The sequence below is a fragment of the Diachasma alloeum genome, unplaced genomic scaffold (genome assembly GCF_001412515.2).
Source record: "Diachasma alloeum isolate Michigan unplaced genomic scaffold, Dall2.0 Dall_scaffold_00760, whole genome shotgun sequence".
Taxonomy (NCBI): Eukaryota; Metazoa; Arthropoda; class Insecta; order Hymenoptera; family Braconidae; genus Diachasma; species Diachasma alloeum.
In genome coordinates, this window is record NW_021680890.1 from 190,271 (window position 1) to 210,118 (window position 19,848).

Consider the following 19,848-nt stretch of genomic DNA (forward strand, 5'->3'; position numbering starts at 1 on the left):
TATCGTTCCACTCTGCCCCACTTTTCCCCCGGTCAATGCCAAAATTTAACCCGTACAACAAGAAAATTTAATCAATGTCCTGCCTCACCCATGAAATAAAAAATCCCATGAAAATTAAATTCCACAAAGGTCATGAAAAAAAAACCTGATAAAATGAAACAGTGCACTCAGCGCTGATGGAGGCTCAAGTTAATATCGGTGAAGAGGGAGTGACGAGTGACTGCACTTCAATTAATCGATGGTGAAAAAAAAATTTAAGAGTTGATGAAAAAAAATATGTAGGGGGAAAATCCTGATGAGTTAATTAGCTGGAGTGCAGGGCTTGAGGCACAAAGGGCTTATGAAAACCTTTTCACACCGTTCGTTGTCACGTAATTGAAAGGAGAGAAAAAAATTCCGTCGATCAATTTCCGTCAATTCAATGTATTCTTTTTTATTTGATCAGAACCTATACTCCAATTTGTTGATATCGAACAGTGAAATGCGAAAGGTTTATTCCAGATAAATAACAGTCCCATTCTCTAGATGAAAAAAAAAAATTTTTTTTAAATCTCCAAATTTTTCAATTTCATCACAGAGACTGTCCCACGTCCATAAAAAAAGTGTAATGAGCGTGAGTGTGGAATATTCGCCTGGACTTTATCGCTTTCTTCTCACTAATTTTCATTCGCTCATCGGTTCTTCGTATATTAGTTCCATTCGATTTCTCCATTTCCTCATCAGTATTTCCTCAACTGCCATCTTGAGCCATTCGTCCACTCTCATCTCATCTCATCCCTCGTGGCCGCGTTAAGTCCAGACGCTTTTACTCATTGTGCTCCCTTCTCTCTTCTTGCTCATTTGGCTCTATTCGGCCACCTCGGCAGATTGGCCTCTTTTTTCGATTGGGTAATGGTTCATCTCTTAGCGGTTGATAATCCCCTCCTACATCTGTATTCGCTCATTCTGCTTGTTTCGCTCATCTCGCTCAATGATAATCAACCTCAGGATTCAAATTCATGGGGAAACTCCCTATCGGCACTATTTCATAAGATAATTATCTCATCATAAATATAAGCTTACGAAATTCATCAAATAATTAACATTCTCATGCGTCGCATAAAAAAACCGGACACACCATCCTTCGGAATTTTTTAATTTCATCAAAGATTGTCCCAGTAGTATTAAAAAAATGTGTGAATAACGTGAATGTAGGATATGGCGCCTGGATTTTATTGCCAAATACCAAAGGCCAGAGCTCAAAGGCATTGCATTCGTCGTCACTCAAAGGCCCGAGCATTCGTCGTTGGCAAAATAACAGCCAACCGTAACCGCTCCTTGTAATTAACCGGATTTAATCGTGTGATTAAGCTAATCAAACGACTGAAAACGATTAATTATCGTTTAATTATCGGGTAATTAGAAAATCAGCAGGACTTAGATAATTGAATTTAATTCCGCTTGCAATTATTTTAATTATTCTCGGTAACGAATTTTCAGTGTGAAATAGAAGTTGATCGTTGGAGTTTCAATGGAGAAACTCACAGTGTGATAACTTTTAGGGGTAGAATGGGTCTTTAAGTCAGTGGGGCGAATTTTAATGCGGAATTCAAGTGGTCGAGGGGACAATATCCGGGTGTATAGCGTGGATAGTAATTAAGCTACAAACGGACAAGGGGATGACACGACGCTTCTCTGATTACGGACAGAGCATTCAGGGGGAATATGAAGTCGGGGCATAATTAGTATCAGAGAAAGAACCTTTAGAGATGGCAGACTCGATCTTTTAGTCTCAACTATTGAATTTACTCGTTTGTGAATTGTGAAAAATATTTGTTAATGATTCAACGATTCTGGGAACATTTTATGTTTTTAATGAGGGAGGATGGGACAAAGGAGAACGGCAAAGAAATGAACAAAGTGATCAGAAGAATTGAAATTTGTCATGCGTATATTTATTTAATTTCATCAAATGGGCAGCTCCTGAGCGAGATGAGCAAAATGCGCGAATCAATGAAATTGGAGTGCATCAGCTGCCAAGAGATGAACTAATACTTAGAAGAGAAAATAATCAATCGATGAAATTGATCAAATGGGGCCAAATGAGCAAGGAGAATATGATGAGCTAAATCAGCAAAACTAAATGATCGAAAGAATCAAACGTTTTTGAGGGTCGAATGGGAGAAACAGGTGGAAGCGTCAAGGGGGTCAGAAGAGTATATTTATTTGAATTAATAAGATGGACATCTCCTGAGCGAAATGAGCAATGAGCGAATCAATAAAATTGGAGAGAATCAACTGCTAAGAGACCAACCAATATCTAGAAGAGAAAATTGAAGCAAATTGATCGAATGGAGCGAAATGAGCGAGGATAGTGGGATGAGTAAAATGAGCAAAACTAAGTGATCAGAAGGTCAAGAGGGCCAACCGGAGAGTCGAAGTTATTCATCACCACTCGGCTTTACCATTAGACCCTTCATCATTTGTTTTCTCGTAAAAGAGATATGACAAAAAATTGTCTGAATTTTTCTCTACATTAGTTTTTTTTCTACTGAATGACATTAAAAAATATATATCGAATTTGTTGAAGGTGAAATTATTTCGAGAATCACTCATTAACAAAAAAATTCTAGAATTAAAAAATACATTATTTTGAAAAATGAAACGACAAAATTTTATATAAAATATCTTGTTTTATTTGTGAGCCTTTTTAAAATATTGTGAACATAAAAATCAGTTCTTCATGCAGTTTCAAGTGCCCGGGCGATGAATCAGACGCAGTTCCAGTAATTCTTCCCTCGACAGCACGTGAATTTCAGTTTCGTTGGGTGTTTCTTCCGAATTTTCCATTTCTTCGTCCGTCACAAGGGAGAATTTGCCTTCTGGATTTTTTAATTGATCTTCACCACCTAAAAATAATACAGCCATCATAATCAGGAGTAGATGAGTCTAGTGAAATCTAAACATTCACAGAATGGAAAAAAATCATGAATTTTTAATTTTCATATTCTGTTAAATCTGATTTTGTTTTTTTTTTAAGAACCGGTTCTCCTTTCTAGATGAAAATCTCAAGTTCTTTTTCTAGACAAAAGTTTCCAACAAAAAATATTTTCTGACATTTTCATTTGAAACTTCTACAATTCTCGAGATAATTCAATAAATAATGATCAGTTGTAAAAAATCTAATTGTTTCACTACTTTAATAATGGAAATACTTACTAATTATCTTGAATGAATAAATTGAAGGTTCTGAATCTTTCGCGACAGTTTCTCCGACGACGTATCCCGAAACTATCGGACAGTAGTCTGAGCCCATCTTCAGAATCTGTAAAAAAAATAATAATTTCGTCAATTAATTGTTATTGAATTGTGGAGGAATAAATCAGCATGTGAATTAGAATCCACTCAAAAATGATAACATTCAGAAAAAAATCATAATTATCTCCTCCCAATTCCTTTTATTATTTCAATAAAAAAAGGTTGATGAACTAATGAAATTTATAAATTAATTTCTAACTAAATTAATTCATTGAAATTAATTTATTTATTTTTATCAAATTGTGAAGGTATGAAACTGAATTAATGAATTAAAATCCTTTCTAGACGTTTGAATCCACCAAAAAATTATAAATCATCACCGTTCAATAAATTACACTAACCCTAAATGCCACGACATCCCCCACATCAAAATCCTGATTGTAAACAGGATAATCCAGAGGATTGACACTCGAAAAATCTATTTTCTCCTCTGAATCACAATTTAAAACTCCATTTTTTTCCTTCATTGGGCTCTGATGCTTTCCACTGACCCCAGAATCTCCATTCTGGGATGAACAATCAGATGTCTTCGTCTTCTGGCCCACGAATGTCACAGGAAACTGACAATTCTTCAGACTCAACAAAGTATTCAGTTCTGGAATTATAGGAGTGCTGACTCCATTTCTTCTCGTCTCAATTTTCGTGTCTTTCTCATCTTCGTTCTCGTCCCAGTTGAATTTAAAGTGCTTGGGCTTTGTCTTTGGAGTGAAACTGGAGTTGAAGGGAATGGAGATGGGTTTGGAAGGGGGAGGGAGCTGTTGTGGGACCACTGGAAGCTCTGGAGAAATTTTAGATTTTCTTTTACGAACCCTTCGACGTTTTTTCTGGGGAATAGAGTAGAGTTCAGGGGTTTGTGATGGATTTTGGGGGGTTTTCTTAGGGTCTTGGGTGGTGTCTGTGTCGGAATCTTCTGCGAGACTTGTGTGACCCTGACCCTCTGATTCTGTAACTGGAATTATAAATTTTTCATTAGGTTTTACTTAATCAACTTCAGAGTTTGATTTTCACTCTTTGTTGGGGATCAGATTATCTTGAGAGGGATGGGTTGTAGGGGAATAAATCTTAGGACGTTTTCTGTAGGAAATTTAATTCTCGACAAAAAAGCTCTTATAACATTTTCTCATAAACCCATTCGTTCTCGAGATAATTGCAAAATTGTAAATAAAAAATGTAAGGTTTAATTTATAACGAGTTCCAACCATTGACTGATATTTTCTCATAAATTTTTTATTCAATTACCTGCGACTGATCCATTCAAACATCCATTCTTCTCACCATTTTTCACAGATTTTGAGTCACAAGCATCAGAATCTGTCACCATTAAAATTTTCTCAGGAGAATTTGCCTGTTGATTTTTCTTCTCAAGTTGTCTGGGCACTTCAATCGTTGGTAAAGGCTTTCCATTGCATTTCACTCCAATTTCTCTCCAAATTGTTAAACAATTTGGATTTACTGTGCCTAGACATACCCTAAAAACAACAATTTATATTTTAAAAAAATAAAAAAACATTCTTAACAACAAATAGAAAAAACAAAGTGTAATTCAATTTTTTATGCACATTTTACGATTTGTATTTAATAATTGATTGATTGATTCATTTATTTATTCACTGATTAATAATTTATTTACTTCTCCGTATTTTTCCCTTCATTAAATAATTAAAAATTTCATCTCGACTCATTATCTCCACTAATTTAATAATTAATCACTTCATTTATTCACCTATTTGTTCATTCACTTCTCCCCATCTTCCTCTTCATTAAATAATTAGATTAAGTGATTAATAAATGGATAATTTCAATCCTCATCTCGCGGAGAAAAAAAGTTCTCACAAACTCGAAAAAAAAATGTTGAGAATAAAAACAATAGCACAACTGCCTCTCAAACTCACCTGATAGTCTCCTCCCCCTGAATAATCCTGACATCCTCATTCATCGGCAAATAAACCCCTTCGCACGAGGTGAGATAAAAAGGCCGGGTGATTCCGAAAACCTGCTTGATCCTCTCATGGAGGTGTAGAATATGCGAAATGTTCTTCTCGTTCACGTAAACATAGCTCAGCTTCCTTACGTCTTCGTAGAACTGCGAGAGATTGACTTTCACTCGATAATTTGACGGATTCCCCATGATTTTCCCTTGATTTATCGAATTTTGTTTACACCGAGAATTTTCATCTGATTGTTTCAAAATTTTTTGGTTACGTTCTGCGCGCGACTGTTCGATATATCATAGATTTGATTATGGCAAATATCGATAGTTCATGATTCAATAACACCCCAGAAAAAATCGAGACATTTATCGACTTTTTCGGGGTCGATATTTATTTATTTTTTCTGTGTCGATCTATTGGAGGATCGATATTTTATTGAATTTGATTTTTTGAGGGTCAAACAGTTTTGAGGATCAACCGGGAGAGACGAACGAAGTGACCACTCCAGTTGTCTCTCCCTATAGACCCTTAAGACCGTTTAACCGTTCTGATTTTCCTCCACATTCATTTTTCAAGACCCTTTGTCCCACAACCCCTTTAACGGAAATTTCTGATTGGAAGAGATAGGTGGAGAGGTTAAGGGTCAACCGGGAGGGTCAAGAGTCAACCTCGTCCCTCCCATTATTAGTATGCCCTTAAAAAAATTTGATACCCTTAAAAAAATTGACCTTGCACCTGTCTCACGACCGAGATATTTATATCGATACTTCCACGCGCGATACATCGCTTCTTCAAATCCTTCGAAATTCTAAGTTGTCAAGGGGATTCCCCCGAATTCCGGTAGATGTCAGTGGCTGATGCCGCGTTTTATCCATCGAGGGGGTATTTTTTTTCCCCCCGGGCACCAGCTGATAGGACCTGACAGTTGACGTAAAATCCAACACAAGTAAATCAACAAAAATCGTTAATCACCAGTCGTTCATTTTCGAATCAATGACCGATTAACTGGTCTGGATATAGTTGAGAGTCAAGTTGTAGTGAAGTGTGCTGAGGATTTTTCCAGGTGAGAATTGATTTTTTCGTCGTTAAAATACTTGAGAACTATACATGATTCGCAGGCAATGTTGTATTCCAGTCGCATAATCAATAACATTTTTGTTGATATGATTGTGTTGATTCATTTGTCTCGCATCGGCGACGCATGGGGACAACAATATTTTTTTGTGGGGTTAATTTTATGGATTTTAGAACGTCTCATTCGGCTGTTATAAAGGATGTGTATTTTTTTAAAGATGATTTCTAAGAATTTCTGCGTGCGACGGAATTTAATTGCTAGAGTAATTACGGGTGATTATGAAATGAAGGATGTTTGTTTTTAGATTCTAATTACTGAGTAGTTGATATTTTTATGAGAATATGGGGAATTTTGTGAGGAAGTTGTAAAATTAGGAATGTTGATTTTCAGATATAAAATATGGAATTATCTCGGTAATGAGTGCTTCTAGGTGAAAATTACATACGACATTTTTCGTTAGAAATTGAATTCTCCAGAAAAATTTTCTTTTCACATTTTCTTCTCAATCCACTCGTTATCGAGATAAATTGATAATGGAGAAAATTTTAAATTTTTCCGAGTCGAAAATTCACTAAAAGTCCTCTTTAAATCTTCCATATCTCTTGATCAAACGATCAAATTTGAATGAGTCACAACTTATTTTAAAGCCTAAAAAAATACATTCAAAATAAAAACAAATCTGCAAATTTCACAATCTCGAGTTATGGACGATCAAAGATCGGTCTCAATTCCCTACAAACACTTGCAATTCTCTTTCAACTCCACTCATTGTTACCATGAATTCACAACGATAAACAAAAGTGTGATAACAGCTAAAAAAATTGGGTGGACTACACTCCTCAGTGAAAACAACCCCATTAATTACCCGAATTTGTTATTCTCGCATGTCTCCCGTCCACCCACTTCTCGAAGATTGCAATCAACTAGACCCCCGGAATATTCCAATTTCCGAGAAACCGAAATATATGGAACGAATAAATAACCATGCGCCCCCTATTTGTTTGCAGCGTCCCATCGAACCCCTCGAAAAAAGAAAAAAAAATGCCGAGCACATATTTATACGCGATAAACAGCGAGGGCCGGGTATTGGCGCTCTCGAGCTCCGGTAGCATGTGGCGGGAATTTATGTACCTGGGTCTCGAATTTAAACGTCTCTCGGCGGTGCCCCACTTCATGTGGGCTATCGGAGGCGATCGACAGGTGTACGTTCACGTGCATGGTCTTGACATACCGATTCGCATAAAAGAGGAGACTTACGAGAATGAACGGTGGCTTCCGCTGGAGGGCTTCAGCGGAAGGCTATTACCTACGGACAGATATAACTTCTCGAATATCGATGGAACGGTCGATAGATCTAGGGACAAGGTAAAATTGCCGTCAATGGCTTGGCAGTGGGAGGGAGACTGGCATATCGAGACTACTCTTGATGGACAACCGTTGGACCATGACGTGAGTACCAGTCTGCTCTAAAATTCATTTCTTATATGTCTCTCTTACGTTTATAAAGCGAATGCCATAATCGAGTCGATTCACTAGTGACGCTACTGCGCAGACTTCTGCGCATACCCAGTCGGTATATAAATACCAATGGACCAGTTCCACTTTTCGATTTTTCAAAAGATTTTCTATTTCTCCTTGAACAAGTCGGACTCCCCTTTTTTAAAAACCTCTTCTGAAGTACTGCCATAACTTGAGAAAATCAACTCTGTATTCTAAACTTCTCTTATTCTGTGTCTCCCTCACGTTTATAAAGCGAACGCCATGATCGCTTCGATTCACTCGGAACCCTACTGCGCAGGCTGCTGCGTAACTTGTTGCATACGGTCGAACTGAGGAGATCGTGTCGTGCACACCCCTACGTTAATTAATAAATTTCTGTACGAAGAGGTTTTTTCATTGATTGACGCTTCTATAACGAATGCCAAAACTATAATGTCGTTAGACGTCGAAAGACGAGCGTTTTTGCAAAACTGAAATGGAAAGTACAGCCTAACCTCATTTCAGGGTTGGACATACGCCGTAGACTTTCCAGCCACGTACTCCACCAAAAAGCAATGGAAGTCCTGCGTGCGTCGTCGCAAATGGGTCCGTTACCGACGATACTCAGCCCTGAACTCATGGTGCGCGATAGCTCCCCTCCATAAAGACCCTACGAAAGAGCCATTTATCGACGTAGCGATAGGTGGCACTCAGATCCCCGGTGGGAATCCCACAAATTTATCCGTGTGGGCGGTAACAGCTCACGGGCGCCTCATGTACCGCGTGGGGGTATCGTCAACCTCCCCCGAGGGCCAGCGCTGGTCCGCCATAAAGCTTCCGAGCGGCCAAGAAGTATCTCAAGTTGGCGTCGGTACTTCCGGTCTAGTCTGGTGCGTCCTGACTGACGGCAAAGCCCTCGTTCGCACTGGGATCACCCGGGAGAATCCGATGGGCGACGACTGGAGGACTGTAGACCCTCCGGATAACCTAAAACTGTCCCAAGTCAGCATCGGAACAGACGCCCTCTGGGCGGTATCCCAAGACGGCTCCGTCTGGTTTCGGAAAGGGATCAAGGGAGAGATGAGTGGTATCTGCGAACAGTTGGCCACAGGGACCGGATGGGTTGAGATGCCAACCAAGATGGCAATGGTTTCCGTAGCTCCGAACGATCAAGTCTGGGCGATTGGTCTCGAAGATCGGTGTCTCTACTACAGGACCCAAATATCCAACTCAGAACTCACGGGCAAAAAGTGGAGACCCATCACGGCACCACTTCAACTGTCCAGGGCGAGCTCCAATGCGAGTCTGTCATCATCAAACCGTCACAGCATGTGCGGAACCCCGCAACAACAGCGGCACCAGAGCTGGAGTTCACTTAATCGTCCCCAGAGCACTGGAGACACTACTGCCCTGATCAGAGACTGGGAGGAGCAGTCGAGATCAGCGCCAACCGCGACCTCCCTGAAGTCGTGGGAGAAAACGGACAGGCCACAGGCCTTCCAGGAGATGTTTCCAGGGGACGATAAGACCAAATCATCAATTTCGATTGAGTCGAACGATCTCACTGACTCCTCCGGCAACATCACGATCTCAAATGAATCGTTATCGCATTCTGGGGAGAGCACGATCGTCTCTGGGAAGGGCATGGGGAGCACTGTGAAGGTCAATCCGGCTGCATGGTCCCCGGTCCACTCGGTCGGATCGATGGTCGGAGTCGAGGCGCATCCAGAAACCGATGGAAGCGTTTTCGATCCTGATTTGACTGGTGAATCTGGTATTTTTGGGGAGGATGACAGCACCGCTGCCATGTACTGGGCGGAATGCGAGGTTCTTTGGTGCAAGGTCGAAGCAGGCGCTTGTTTCGTTGATCCTAGCAACCCTCCGAAGTGGATCAGCGATGGACAACACTCGAATTCCAGTGAAATTTCCGAAAGCTGGAGGATCCGAATCCTTGAAGAATTGAAGACCAGGCAAAGAAATATAGAATCGTTGGTTTGTGACTTGTCGACGTATGAGAAGGCGATCGAGCGGTCGTCATGGGTGAAGAATGGGGACGCCAGGTGCCGGTTGAAGGGCAACAGCAACTTCGAGGACTGTGTCATCGAGCTGGAATGGATTAGCAGCGACACAGGAGCCTTGGACTCTGGTACCTTGACCATTCTCAATTCTGATGGTGCCACGACTGTTCTCCAGTTTCCCGTGTCAGAGATTGTCGCTGTCATCAGCTGTTCTGAACCTGGGGCACCAAGGCTTGCTATCCACACACCCAAACTCCCGAAGTCGAAGGTTCTGAGGCTGCAGTTCTCCAGTGATACAGAAATGGAGGACTGGTTAGGACATTTGACGTCCGTCACCTGCAAGATGAATAACGTATACTCGAGACCCGGTCCAAGATCGATCTGGACGACAACCGCTTTAGGAGACGTTTACGTTTATGATCCTGTAATAGCTGAAGGCAATCAGGTGCACGAGGGAACTTACACACAAGAGTTGGAAGTATCAGGGAAGGTCTCGTACCTTCCGTACGAGACAATCTTGCATAACGGTTTCGGCCCGGGGAGTTCGCTTCTCATATCTGTCTGCTGCCATGATGACGCCGATCGTCTTGCTTTCAACTTCGTCTCACACATGGGTCTAGGGAAAAAGGCTACAGAGTCCCATGACATAGCCTTCCATTTCAACCCTCGGTTGAACGAGAATATCATCGTCAGGAATACTTACGAGAACGGACAATGGGGTGACGAGGAGAGGTCAGGAGGATCTCCCCTGAAGCCCGGGTCAGACTTCTCCTTGAAGATTGTCTGCGAGGAGAGGAAGTTCAGGATCTTTATCAACGACAAGGAGTTCACGTCTTACTGCCACAGAATACCTCCAGGGGGGATAACCCATCTCAGGATAAAGGGCCTGATGACTCTTCACAAAATCCTGTATTCTTCGAAGCAAGTCATCATCGAACCCGTGACCATGTTCTGGAGACTGATGGGTGGGCACTTGCGCAAGGTGGAGACCTGTTCTTCCGGGATAACCTGGGGCCTAGGATACGATCACACCGCATGGGTGTACACGGGTGGTTGGGGCGGATCCTCCCTGAAGGAGCTAGGTTCCAACGGAGACGTCAACCCCATGATGGACGTCCAGAACTACTTCGTCTACGAGAACCAGAGATGGAACCCGGTGACCGGATACACCTCCCACGGGCTTCCAACGGACAGATACATGTGGAGTGATGTGACAGGCAGGCACAAGCGAACTCGGGAGCACACGAAATTGATGTCAAGCCGTTGGAGATGGATTTCCGATTGGATCGTCGACTTCCATACCCCCGGCGGCGTCGACAGGGACGGCTGGCAGTATGCCACGGACTTCCCCAGTGTCTACCACGAGAAAAAGAACTTCACGGATTACGTGAGACGTAGGAGATGGTTCCGGCGGTGTCAGCTGACGACTTCGGGGCCTTGGAAGGAAGTCGGGAACACGAAGATCGTGGACATTAGTCTCTTCAACAAGGGCGAGGATGAGGGGGTGGAGGTGTGGGCAGTCGCTGCCAACGGCGAAGCTCTCTACAGACGAGGGGTCACTGAGACGTGCCCCATGGGCGTCTCCTGGGAGCACATACCTTCCGATCAAGCGCTGATTGGAATATCCGCCGGGCCGATGGGGCAAATTTGGGCAGTGGGAAAAAACGGGAGCTCCTACTGGAGATTCGGCATTTCGGAGACGAAACCCACGGGAGAGGTGTGGACCAATGTGGAACCGCCTCCTGGCGCTCAGTTGAAACAGATTTCGGTGGGGGGCGGGGGCATTTGGGCGCTGGATACCAGTGGAAGGCTCGCTGTGAGGAAGGAAATACAGCCGAAGGTCTTCCCGGAGGGGACGCACTGGCAGGTGCTGCCGGCTATGCCGAATGACCCCATTCATATTGATCAGGGAGTGGTCAATGCCAAGCAAGGGTTCAGAATGGTTGCGGTTTCCAAGGTGGAGAAGCAGGTCTGGGCTGTGTCGGGAGCGGGGATTCTTTGTCGGAGGATTGGAGTTACTGAAGAGAATCCAGCGGGGACAGGATGGACTACTGGGATTGGGGTGAGTCATGAATATTTATCCTGTTTTTGTAGTTTACAGGGGAGACTCCATTGTTTTCCGCTTCGATAATTTGTCCCATACTCTCCTCCAGGCGTATTGGTATCGCAAAATGAATGAGATACATCTTGAGGCATCTTGAGATACTAAAGTTGCCAGATGAACCAAGAAGGCAGAGAAAAGTTGTGAAATTATTTTTAAGCCTTGTCTTATTTGGTCTGTTCTTTGGACAATCCTATTCTTCAATTTTCAGGCAAATTGGCAACACATCACTATTGGTGGACTCTAATCACAGCCCTTAAAGCCAAATATCGTAAACAGATAAAATAAAACACCACAGTATTTTCTCAATCTTAAGATAACTATGAAAAGCTTAAAGTTCAAAGCATCAACGACGTGGCCTGAACCTTAGAATCACTAGTCACTAACTAATCGTTGTATTTTCGAAAGACTAAGTATTTTGTCCATTTTCAATGGACGATCAACATAAGCTGTTACTAAACTATTAGAAGAACTAACTAGTCTTGCTCTTTTATTTTATATTTCTTTTTGTGATATTGAAGACATTCCCGAGGTAAGCTATGATCACGTGATTTTTTAATTCCTAAATACTATTATTTTTGTACAATCGCCATGAGAATGACATTAATGGGAGATAAGGGAGATACAAAATAATTATTACAGTCATTTATACTACGTATGTACAGTGAGAGTCGGAATACTGAATAAATTACGCTCAAATGTAAAATGTTTGTGAATAAAATATTTACAAAAGACATCGCTACTCATTGCGTGTTTTAGAATTCAAAGGCAGAGGGTTGGAAAACTTGGAAAATAAATCTCTTTGGCATCGAAAAATTTCGATTCTCAATCCCTCATTTGGACCCTCTCTTGGTCTCTTCACCAAGTAAATGCATGTTCATTCTCCTAAACGGAGTAACGGCGATTTTTGTCAATACTTCGTATAATTTCAAAAGTAGTTGATCGACTTAGAATTTCGTGGTTATTCTCACGGGCTCCGTGTACTGGTGAGCCCTCTTGTTCGTTATTCCTTGCACGCTGTGTCGGATTCCGTACAGGAAATAGATGGCGAATCCTGCAAAGATGGCACAATTTGTTAGAAGACTCGAAGAATCGGTCGAGAATTTGGGCATTTGAGATTGGAAAGCAAATGCTTACCTACGGCCATCCAGATGACAAACCTCACCCATGTGAAGGCATCCAACTGAAGCATCAACAATAAATTGATCATGATACTGACGCAGGGGATGAGAGGAACCAACGGTACCTGAAGAAAAGCCAATTCGTCAAAGATCAAGACTAGTTACGATTCATTCGTCTTCTGGAAGAGACAACTTACTTTGAATGCCAGATCTAAATTTTCGACGGGCTGCCTCCCAATCGCGATCATAGACAACAAGATCATGATTCCAATGACTCCCAAAGCTACGATTCCGATGACGTGGAGTCCAGTTCCGCTGAAATTCACGTGATTTAGAAGCAAACCAAAGAAGAAGGCAAGACAGGAGAACACGAGGACCGCCCACCCTGCGACTCTACTTGAGAAGTCTGTCGCGACTTTCTGATTGCAGAGGTTGAAGATGCGTTTGAAGTAGTCGAAGAGGGTTGGATCGTCCTCTAGCATGTCATTCGGCGACAGCTTGAGACTTGTATTTGTGTTCTGGTACCTCAGGATGAGGACACAAATCGCGACGATTGTGTAGGCCAGGAGTGTTCCTATGGACATCATGTCGATTAGCTGCTCGAGACCAAAGATTAGGGTCATGATACCTGGAAAGAACGATTCTTTTCACTGAACGAGCTGAATGGATGTGTGACGAGTATGGTTTTATAAGTGTCTTGAAATATTCTTTTAGGTGAGATGAGGATTGCGCGTTTTGGCAGAGAAAGCTAAAGAAGCGATTTGATAGGGATTCGATTGCGGAAAGGAAGTCGTTTGATTGTATGGAGACATTGCCAATGATAAAACGACAATGAAGAACCATCGGAACACTTATCTAAGCATTTCGAGGGCTTCCGCATAGAAAAAAGTGTAAGGCAAAACTTATAAGTGACATGTAGTGATTTTGCCGGAATTATATCTTGAATATATCCGCATTGTGTACCGCATTGTGTACTCAAATATTGCATTTTTGCCAGAAAGTATACCACATATAAGCGGATATAAGTGACATATATTTCTGCATATATATTTTTTCCATGTGGGCTGAAGGCTAGACCAGACTGAACTAGGCTAGATTTGCCTAGACAGGCAAACGTCATGCCCGCGTCAGACAGGAACGTTCGTCTCCCAGCTTATAAGCAATTCAAAATCCTCACCCGTCAGAAGTCCCGATGTAACAGTCCCCAGCACCGGCGTCTGTGTCTTCTCACTGACCTTCGCCAAGAACTTGAAGATGATTCCATCGCTTCCCATGGCGTATAAAACCCTCGGCAACGGAAACATTGCCCCCAGAAGACTAGTGCACAATGCGAAGACAGCTCCGACGTTAACAATCCACTTGATCACTGGCCAGCCGATTTGTCCGAAGACGTATGGAAACGGTGCCTCCGGGCTCTGATCGTAATAAGGCCACATCATGGTCAGTACCGTGGAAATTGAGAAGTAAGCTGCGAAGGAGATGGCGAGGGACAGAACAATCGCCATGGGAATGGTCTTCTGAGGATTCTTGGCTTCTTCTCCGGTAGCTGCTACTGCGTCGAAGCCGACGAAACCGTAGAAGCACTTGGCTGCTCCCACCATCACTCCGGAGATTCCGAAAGGCATGAAGCCACCAGTTCCGACGTTCTTGTATTTCTCGGGGATGTTCTCAGGGGAGATGCTCCAGTTGGCGGGATCAGCTGTTGAAGAGAATGGAAGAATCATCAGGTGCTGTTCGAAAAGAATAATTATGAATCAGTTACCTTTGAAAGATCCTGCCACGATAATAATCAAGATCGTTATCAGATTCACAGCTGTGAATACTATGTTCAGGTATGACGACTCACGTACTCCGATGCAGAGTAGTAAGACTAGTAGTATAACAACGATGAAGGCAAAAAAGTCAGGATACGTGGATAAAAAAGAAACGTTAATGGGCATAATTGAGTGGAGGTAGTTTCGCATGACGTTCCCGATGAGAGAGTCTACGTAATTGCTGAGGCCACGGGCAACACTCGCGGTACCTGGTGTCAATAACAAGAATAAAGAAGAGCTGCGTTAATAGCCCTCGGAATTAGAAAACAAAGGATGGAAAAATCGAAGAAATACCTGAATGTGGTAGAGGGGATGAATAATTTTAAGTGTTCAAAAATACGGAGTGATGGAGTTGTGGGCGCCGTCATTTTGTGGAAAAAGCAGGAAATCAAAATGGCGGCTCGCTCTGAACATGATGGCGGCCTCACTTCGTATTTTCAAACATCTTTTATAATTATTTATCGTCTTCAGATATCCCTCAACTCATTTCTGCCGGCTTTCATAAAGTGAACGAATTATTTAAGCTATTTTTCCGATTTTTCCACCCTTTTTAGAAGGAAATTGTTAGAATAAAAATTACCAATTACGTATTCTAGGATGAGATTCCATCCAATAACAAAAGCGATAAACTCCCCGACAGTGACATAACTGTACACGTAAGCAGAACCTGCCTTAGGTACTCTGGACGCAAATTCAGCATAACACATGCCTGGAATAATTTCAAAGTGATGGGAGATACTCATGGGGGGAATTTGTTAGATTGGGGGTAGATTACCAGCTAGGGCTGATGCGAATGCAGCGATGAAGAAGGAGATGCAGACGGCCGGGCCTGCCGTCTCCTTGGCAACACTGCCGGCTAGGACATAAATACCTAGACCGAGAGTGCCTCCAACTCCTAAAGCTGTAAGATCTAGAAGGCCGAGGACCCTTGCTAATTCTCCTTTTCCTTCGGGACTGTCGTCCACTCGTTTTCTGCTGAATGCTTCCCATAATTTTGACGCCATTTTTTTGGAAGCGGTAACATCTGTTTACAGGTAAGTTTGCGTGATTAATTCTCGGAGGAATTTTTTTCTCGTGGTAATTCTAATTCTCTTTGAATTTATGCCTAATGGAGTGGGCGGTGTTGTGATGTGAATTTCGAGAGGGAGAAATTCCGTAGTTCCCGGTAGCTTAGTTGGAAAAAAGTACCGGACCCGACACTTGGAGGAGTCGGGTTCGATTCCTGGCCAGGGCTTGGCGATTTTTAATTTCGATAATTTTTTTTCAATTCCAGGAAACTAGTCTCTACAGTAGGCTCTAGAGTCTGGGGTTTAGAGGCCCCTCTTGATTCTAGAGTTTAGAGATGACTCTAGTTTCTAGAGCTATTCTAGATAAACTTCAGTATGAAATAACTGACATTTGTAATAATCCTCCTTACATTGTCATTAAATGTTTTATGATAAATTTCTACTGTTGGTACTACAATTTATCCAGAAAAATGTACCAGTGATGTGAGAGATAGAATCTCTCACATCCCAATGCTCCCGGCGTTAAACAATGGAGGATGCAGCGTGATTCTTATCACAATGTACTACGATAAAAGGTGATATTGAAGTTTGAAATGCATCACGGGATTCAGGTGACGAGATAAAATTTTTCAAGGCTTTCGTTTCGAGAAATGCATTTGCAAACAGGAAAAAAAGAGTTTTTTATCTTCAAGATTTACGAATCATTTTTCTCTTGCAATTTTTTGTTTTATTACAATTATTAATTACAGAAATTTTATGCAAGATTCGCTGGACTTGCCTAGCACAATTCATGGTCAAATCACCGCAAATTTCGAAACATGAGTGTTTGGAAGGCCTGTAGCGAGGTCATTGCGATTTCCATGACGAGAATATTTACAATGAATACTTAATGACGAAGAGACTTTCGCAAACCTGAAGAAATAATTTTTCTTGCCACTACAAAATCACAGTCTATTTGAAAATTTTCCTCAAGTTATTAAAAGATTAATAAATTCTCGATCTATCGTTTTTTTTATGATGTGCGGAATCAAATGGGAAAATCCAGTAAGGAAACATGTCTTTCTGAAAATTCCCGCGAAGGAATCAATTACGCATAGATGGCAAAAATTAGAATAGGGAAACGTGCGAAAGAATTGTTGGAGATGGACGAAATCATTATTATGAATACGTCGTTGCAGCCAAGGACATGCAAACGACACGAGCACTTCATCCTTGAGGAAAGAACAGTGTCGAGTTGAATGAAGGATGTGACAGGATGCAATGAAATGGAAAATATATTTGTGCTTTGATTCTACGAGGGGACATTTGTCATGCAGTTTGGGAATTAACATTTTTATTTTGCATTTGGAAGCCTTGGAGATCCTTCGAGAACTCTGATTGAGATCCGTGATGTTTGACTGATGTTATGACATCTATAGGATTTTGGGATTTTGGGACTTCAGGATTTTGGGATTTTGTTAATGGATTATGAAAGCAATATGTCGCGTCAAAATATTTAGTATTTCTATTTTTCTTGGCAAGGGAACATTCATCAAATCAATGAATTTAACATATTTCGTCCAAAAATGGGAAATGAAAAAACATCCACCGAACCATTATCTTCATCTGTTTAAGAACCTATTCCGTCGTAGAGACTGGCCCACTTTAATCAGACCCACGTCACAACGATAATTATTTTTAAAAGAGTGCAACTGATACCGGAAAACTTCGCAGAAGACAAAGAAAACATTAAAAATAAATTAGCTTCTCGTCTCGTCACCTCAATAGCAATCAATTTTTCCCTCCTTTGTCTACGCAATCTTCCAAGAAATGTATCAAAAATTTTAGAGGAAACAATGAATTACATGAATCATTGGAAATATGATGAATGGGACAACGAAACAATTCAGTGAAGCACTATTTCTCCTCAGGTGATCACTCAGACATGACGAAATTCGACGTTTAGATACTTTTTTTAGTCGTTTATTGTGGAGCGAGGACATCAGGATCTCATGTAAATTGAGACATTAAATATCATTCATCAGTGGACAACGCATGCATATGAACATGTTTACACGCGATTTACAAAAAAATAATTGCTATTTTTTTAAATGATTTAATCGCCTCGGGAGACAAAAAGTCTGGAGAAAAATGTCCAGTTGTTGCCGGTCGACTGACTCCTGCATTAATTATTTTCATATTCACGAGTGTTGAGTGCCATATGTGCAATTAAACCGGGGAATTTATTCTTACTGTCACGTGATGATCAGATATCTACATATGCTAAAATAGAAGAATAATTATCGTAGAATAAGTGATGACCTTATGACGAATTTATCAGAGAGAAGGTCAATCGGGAAATTTAAAGGAAAAGGGGGAGGTAGAGACAAATTTAGATAGTTTTTTTTCCGTCTCTATTACTTAAAAAATTATAGGGTCAAAGAATCTTGAAGGTTAACGGGGAGAGACGAGGGGCGTGATCACTCCCATCGTCTCTCCCGTTTGACTCTCTTGATCCTCTGCCTGTCCCTCCCATTTGACCCTTAAACACCGGAATAGACTTGAATGAAAGTTCGATTCTCTAAGGATACTATGGAAATTCCGGCGGGTTGATGCATTATTAACTCTCCGATAACAAAAGATTCGATTTTTATCGATAAAAAACGGGGGATGGGTTTCGACTGTCCACCGCAGAAGGAAAAACATGATTAAAGACCAGATGAGATGATGATGATATGCTTCATTGTTTTATCGTCGAAAACAACTTTAAAGTTCATTTTTAATTGCTTTTTATCATAAATTCTGATAAAAGAATGTGAAAAACACAATTATTCTCTGATCATTAAAGAGTTGGGAGACTTGACAGAATTATCTCCTTCATCTCTCAATTACTTGAAGAACGTTCAATTGAGAGAGGATTAATCCTCTTATTTTCGATTAGTCTAGACAGGAGAGAACGGGAATCAGCGAAGATTAAAAATCTGTTATCGGGATTGTACTCTAATGTCGAGACTGATTTAACCATTCTTATTTACTTTCACAACTGGCTCGTTGGGTGGATTAATTATTCATACACCTGATAAAGACAGAAAATGAATTGTTTCACAATTTGTTGAGACATGCAGCTTGAAATAAGCAATCTAAATGGATTCATCGGATCACGATAACAGTTGCAACTTGATTTTGCGCTAAATATCTCCGAATCTCCGGGAGATATCGAAATTTTCATGAGAACTTTTTCTGTCGATTAAAAGTCGTGGGTTATTGGAGTGATACTTTTCACATGTTGAAGATCGATTATATAGATCTGAAAATGAATAATTAGTACAAGAAAAAATTTTTTTTGTTCGTTTGCCAGAAAACGCTTAGATGCCAAAAACAGTCCAGGGCCTCCAATTTTTGAGCTACGAATTATTTTTTTTTTTTCAAAATTTTCGCAACAATATGTGGAATAACAATTACGAGCTAGTTTTTTTTTAATTCACCTCTTACATGGCTAAATTTGCTTTTTTGTATTTTTTTACACAAATAGTGAATTTTTTTGTATGAAAAAAACCGAAATCAGCTGTGTAGAAGTCGAATTTAAAAAAATGGCTCGTAATTGTTGACTGTTTTTAGCATTTTAAGCGTTTTCGGGCAAACGAACAATAAAAAATTTTTTTTTTTGCACTAATTACTTGTTTTCAGATCTACATAATCGATCTTGAACGTATGAAAAGTGTCACTCCAATAACCCACGACTTTTAAAACTGACAGTAGTGTCCCCTTAAACCGTTTGAAAGTTCTTGAAGTGAAAAATTGCATTTTCTGTTTAAAAATTGCGAGAAAAATCAATTGAATGTTTTTCCTTCTACTCACCAAAAATCGACGAATATTGAGGGCTCAATTCCACTTTCTCCTCATATACTCCAAAATTTAACTGAAAAAAAAATTGATGAGCAAAATTTATTTATCAAGTAACACCGACGCAACTTTAAGAACCGCCAACAGTCACTTGCAATCGCTGGCTGTCGACTAAAAAGATAC

At 40.9% G+C, this 19,848-nt stretch overlaps 3 protein-coding genes across 4 annotated transcripts; 1 reads left to right on the plus strand and 2 right to left on the minus strand.

Annotated features, from left to right (window-relative positions):
- Nucleotides 1–2,652: 2,652 nt before the first annotated feature.
- On the minus strand, nucleotides 2,653–5,499 carry LOC107044573. Of its 2 annotated transcripts, none has more exons than XM_015266502.2 (5): nucleotides 5,190–5,499; nucleotides 4,573–4,766; nucleotides 3,639–4,246; nucleotides 3,199–3,304; nucleotides 2,653–2,888 (listed from the first exon to the last, which is right to left on the minus strand). In XM_015266502.2, the coding sequence occupies exons 1-5, from the start codon at nucleotides 5,423–5,425 to the stop codon at nucleotides 2,731–2,733; spliced, it is 1,302 nt and encodes a 433-aa protein (XP_015121988.1). In that variant the 5' UTR covers nucleotides 5,426–5,499; the 3' UTR covers nucleotides 2,653–2,730. The 2 variants fall into 2 exon arrangements, with proteins under 2 accessions (XP_015121988.1, XP_015121987.1); XM_015266501.2 differs by having other exon boundaries at nucleotides 4,537–4,766.
- Nucleotides 5,500–6,136: 637 nt separating this feature from the next.
- LOC107044603 (tectonin beta-propeller repeat-containing protein) lies at nucleotides 6,137–12,693 on the plus strand. Its single transcript, XM_015266543.2, has 4 exons — nucleotides 6,137–6,291; nucleotides 7,311–7,752; nucleotides 8,308–11,862; nucleotides 12,113–12,693. Exons 2-4 carry the CDS (start codon nucleotides 7,345–7,347, stop codon nucleotides 12,146–12,148), a joined length of 3,999 nt encoding a protein of 1,332 aa, XP_015122029.1. The 5' UTR covers nucleotides 6,137–6,291; nucleotides 7,311–7,344; the 3' UTR covers nucleotides 12,149–12,693.
- LOC107044604 (cationic amino acid transporter 3) lies at nucleotides 12,358–19,824 on the minus strand. The gene is made up of 8 exons (XM_015266544.2): nucleotides 19,681–19,824; nucleotides 15,612–15,860; nucleotides 15,417–15,545; nucleotides 14,785–15,045; nucleotides 14,200–14,721; nucleotides 13,220–13,650; nucleotides 13,039–13,147; nucleotides 12,358–12,955 (listed from the first exon to the last, which is right to left on the minus strand). Exons 2-8 carry the CDS (start codon nucleotides 15,838–15,840, stop codon nucleotides 12,849–12,851), a joined length of 1,788 nt encoding a protein of 595 aa, XP_015122030.1. The 5' UTR covers nucleotides 15,841–15,860; nucleotides 19,681–19,824; the 3' UTR covers nucleotides 12,358–12,848.
- Nucleotides 19,825–19,848: the final 24 nt, after the last annotated feature.

Coding starts and splice junctions, on each gene's coding strand:
- LOC107044604 (XM_015266544.2), bottom strand. CDS start 15,840: ATGGCGTCAAAATTATGGGAAGCATTCAGCAGAAAACGAGTGGACGAC. Junction 13,148..13,219: donor ATTTAGATCTGGCATTCAAA/GTAAGTTGTCTC, acceptor GCTTTTCTTCAG/GTACCGTTGGTTCCTCTCAT. Junction 12,956..13,038: donor TGTCATCTGGATGGCCGTAG/GTAAGCATTTGC, acceptor CCATCTTTGCAG/GATTCGCCATCTATTTCCTG.
- LOC107044573 (XM_015266501.2), bottom strand. CDS start 5,425: ATGGGGAATCCGTCAAATTATCGAGTGAAAGTCAATCTCTCGCAGTTC. Junction 4,247..4,536: donor TTTGAATGGATCAGTCGCAG/GTAATTGAATAA, acceptor TTATAATTCCAG/TTACAGAATCAGAGGGTCAG. Junction 2,889..3,198: donor TTATTCATTCAAGATAATTA/GTAAGTATTTCC, acceptor TATTATTTTTAG/GTGGTGAAGATCAATTAAAA.
- LOC107044603 (XM_015266543.2), top strand. CDS start 7,345: ATGCCGAGCACATATTTATACGCGATAAACAGCGAGGGCCGGGTATTG. Junction 7,753..8,307: donor GACAACCGTTGGACCATGAC/GTGAGTACCAGT, acceptor ACCTCATTTCAG/GGTTGGACATACGCCGTAGA. Junction 11,863..12,112: donor GATGGACTACTGGGATTGGG/GTGAGTCATGAA, acceptor TTCAATTTTCAG/GCAAATTGGCAACACATCAC.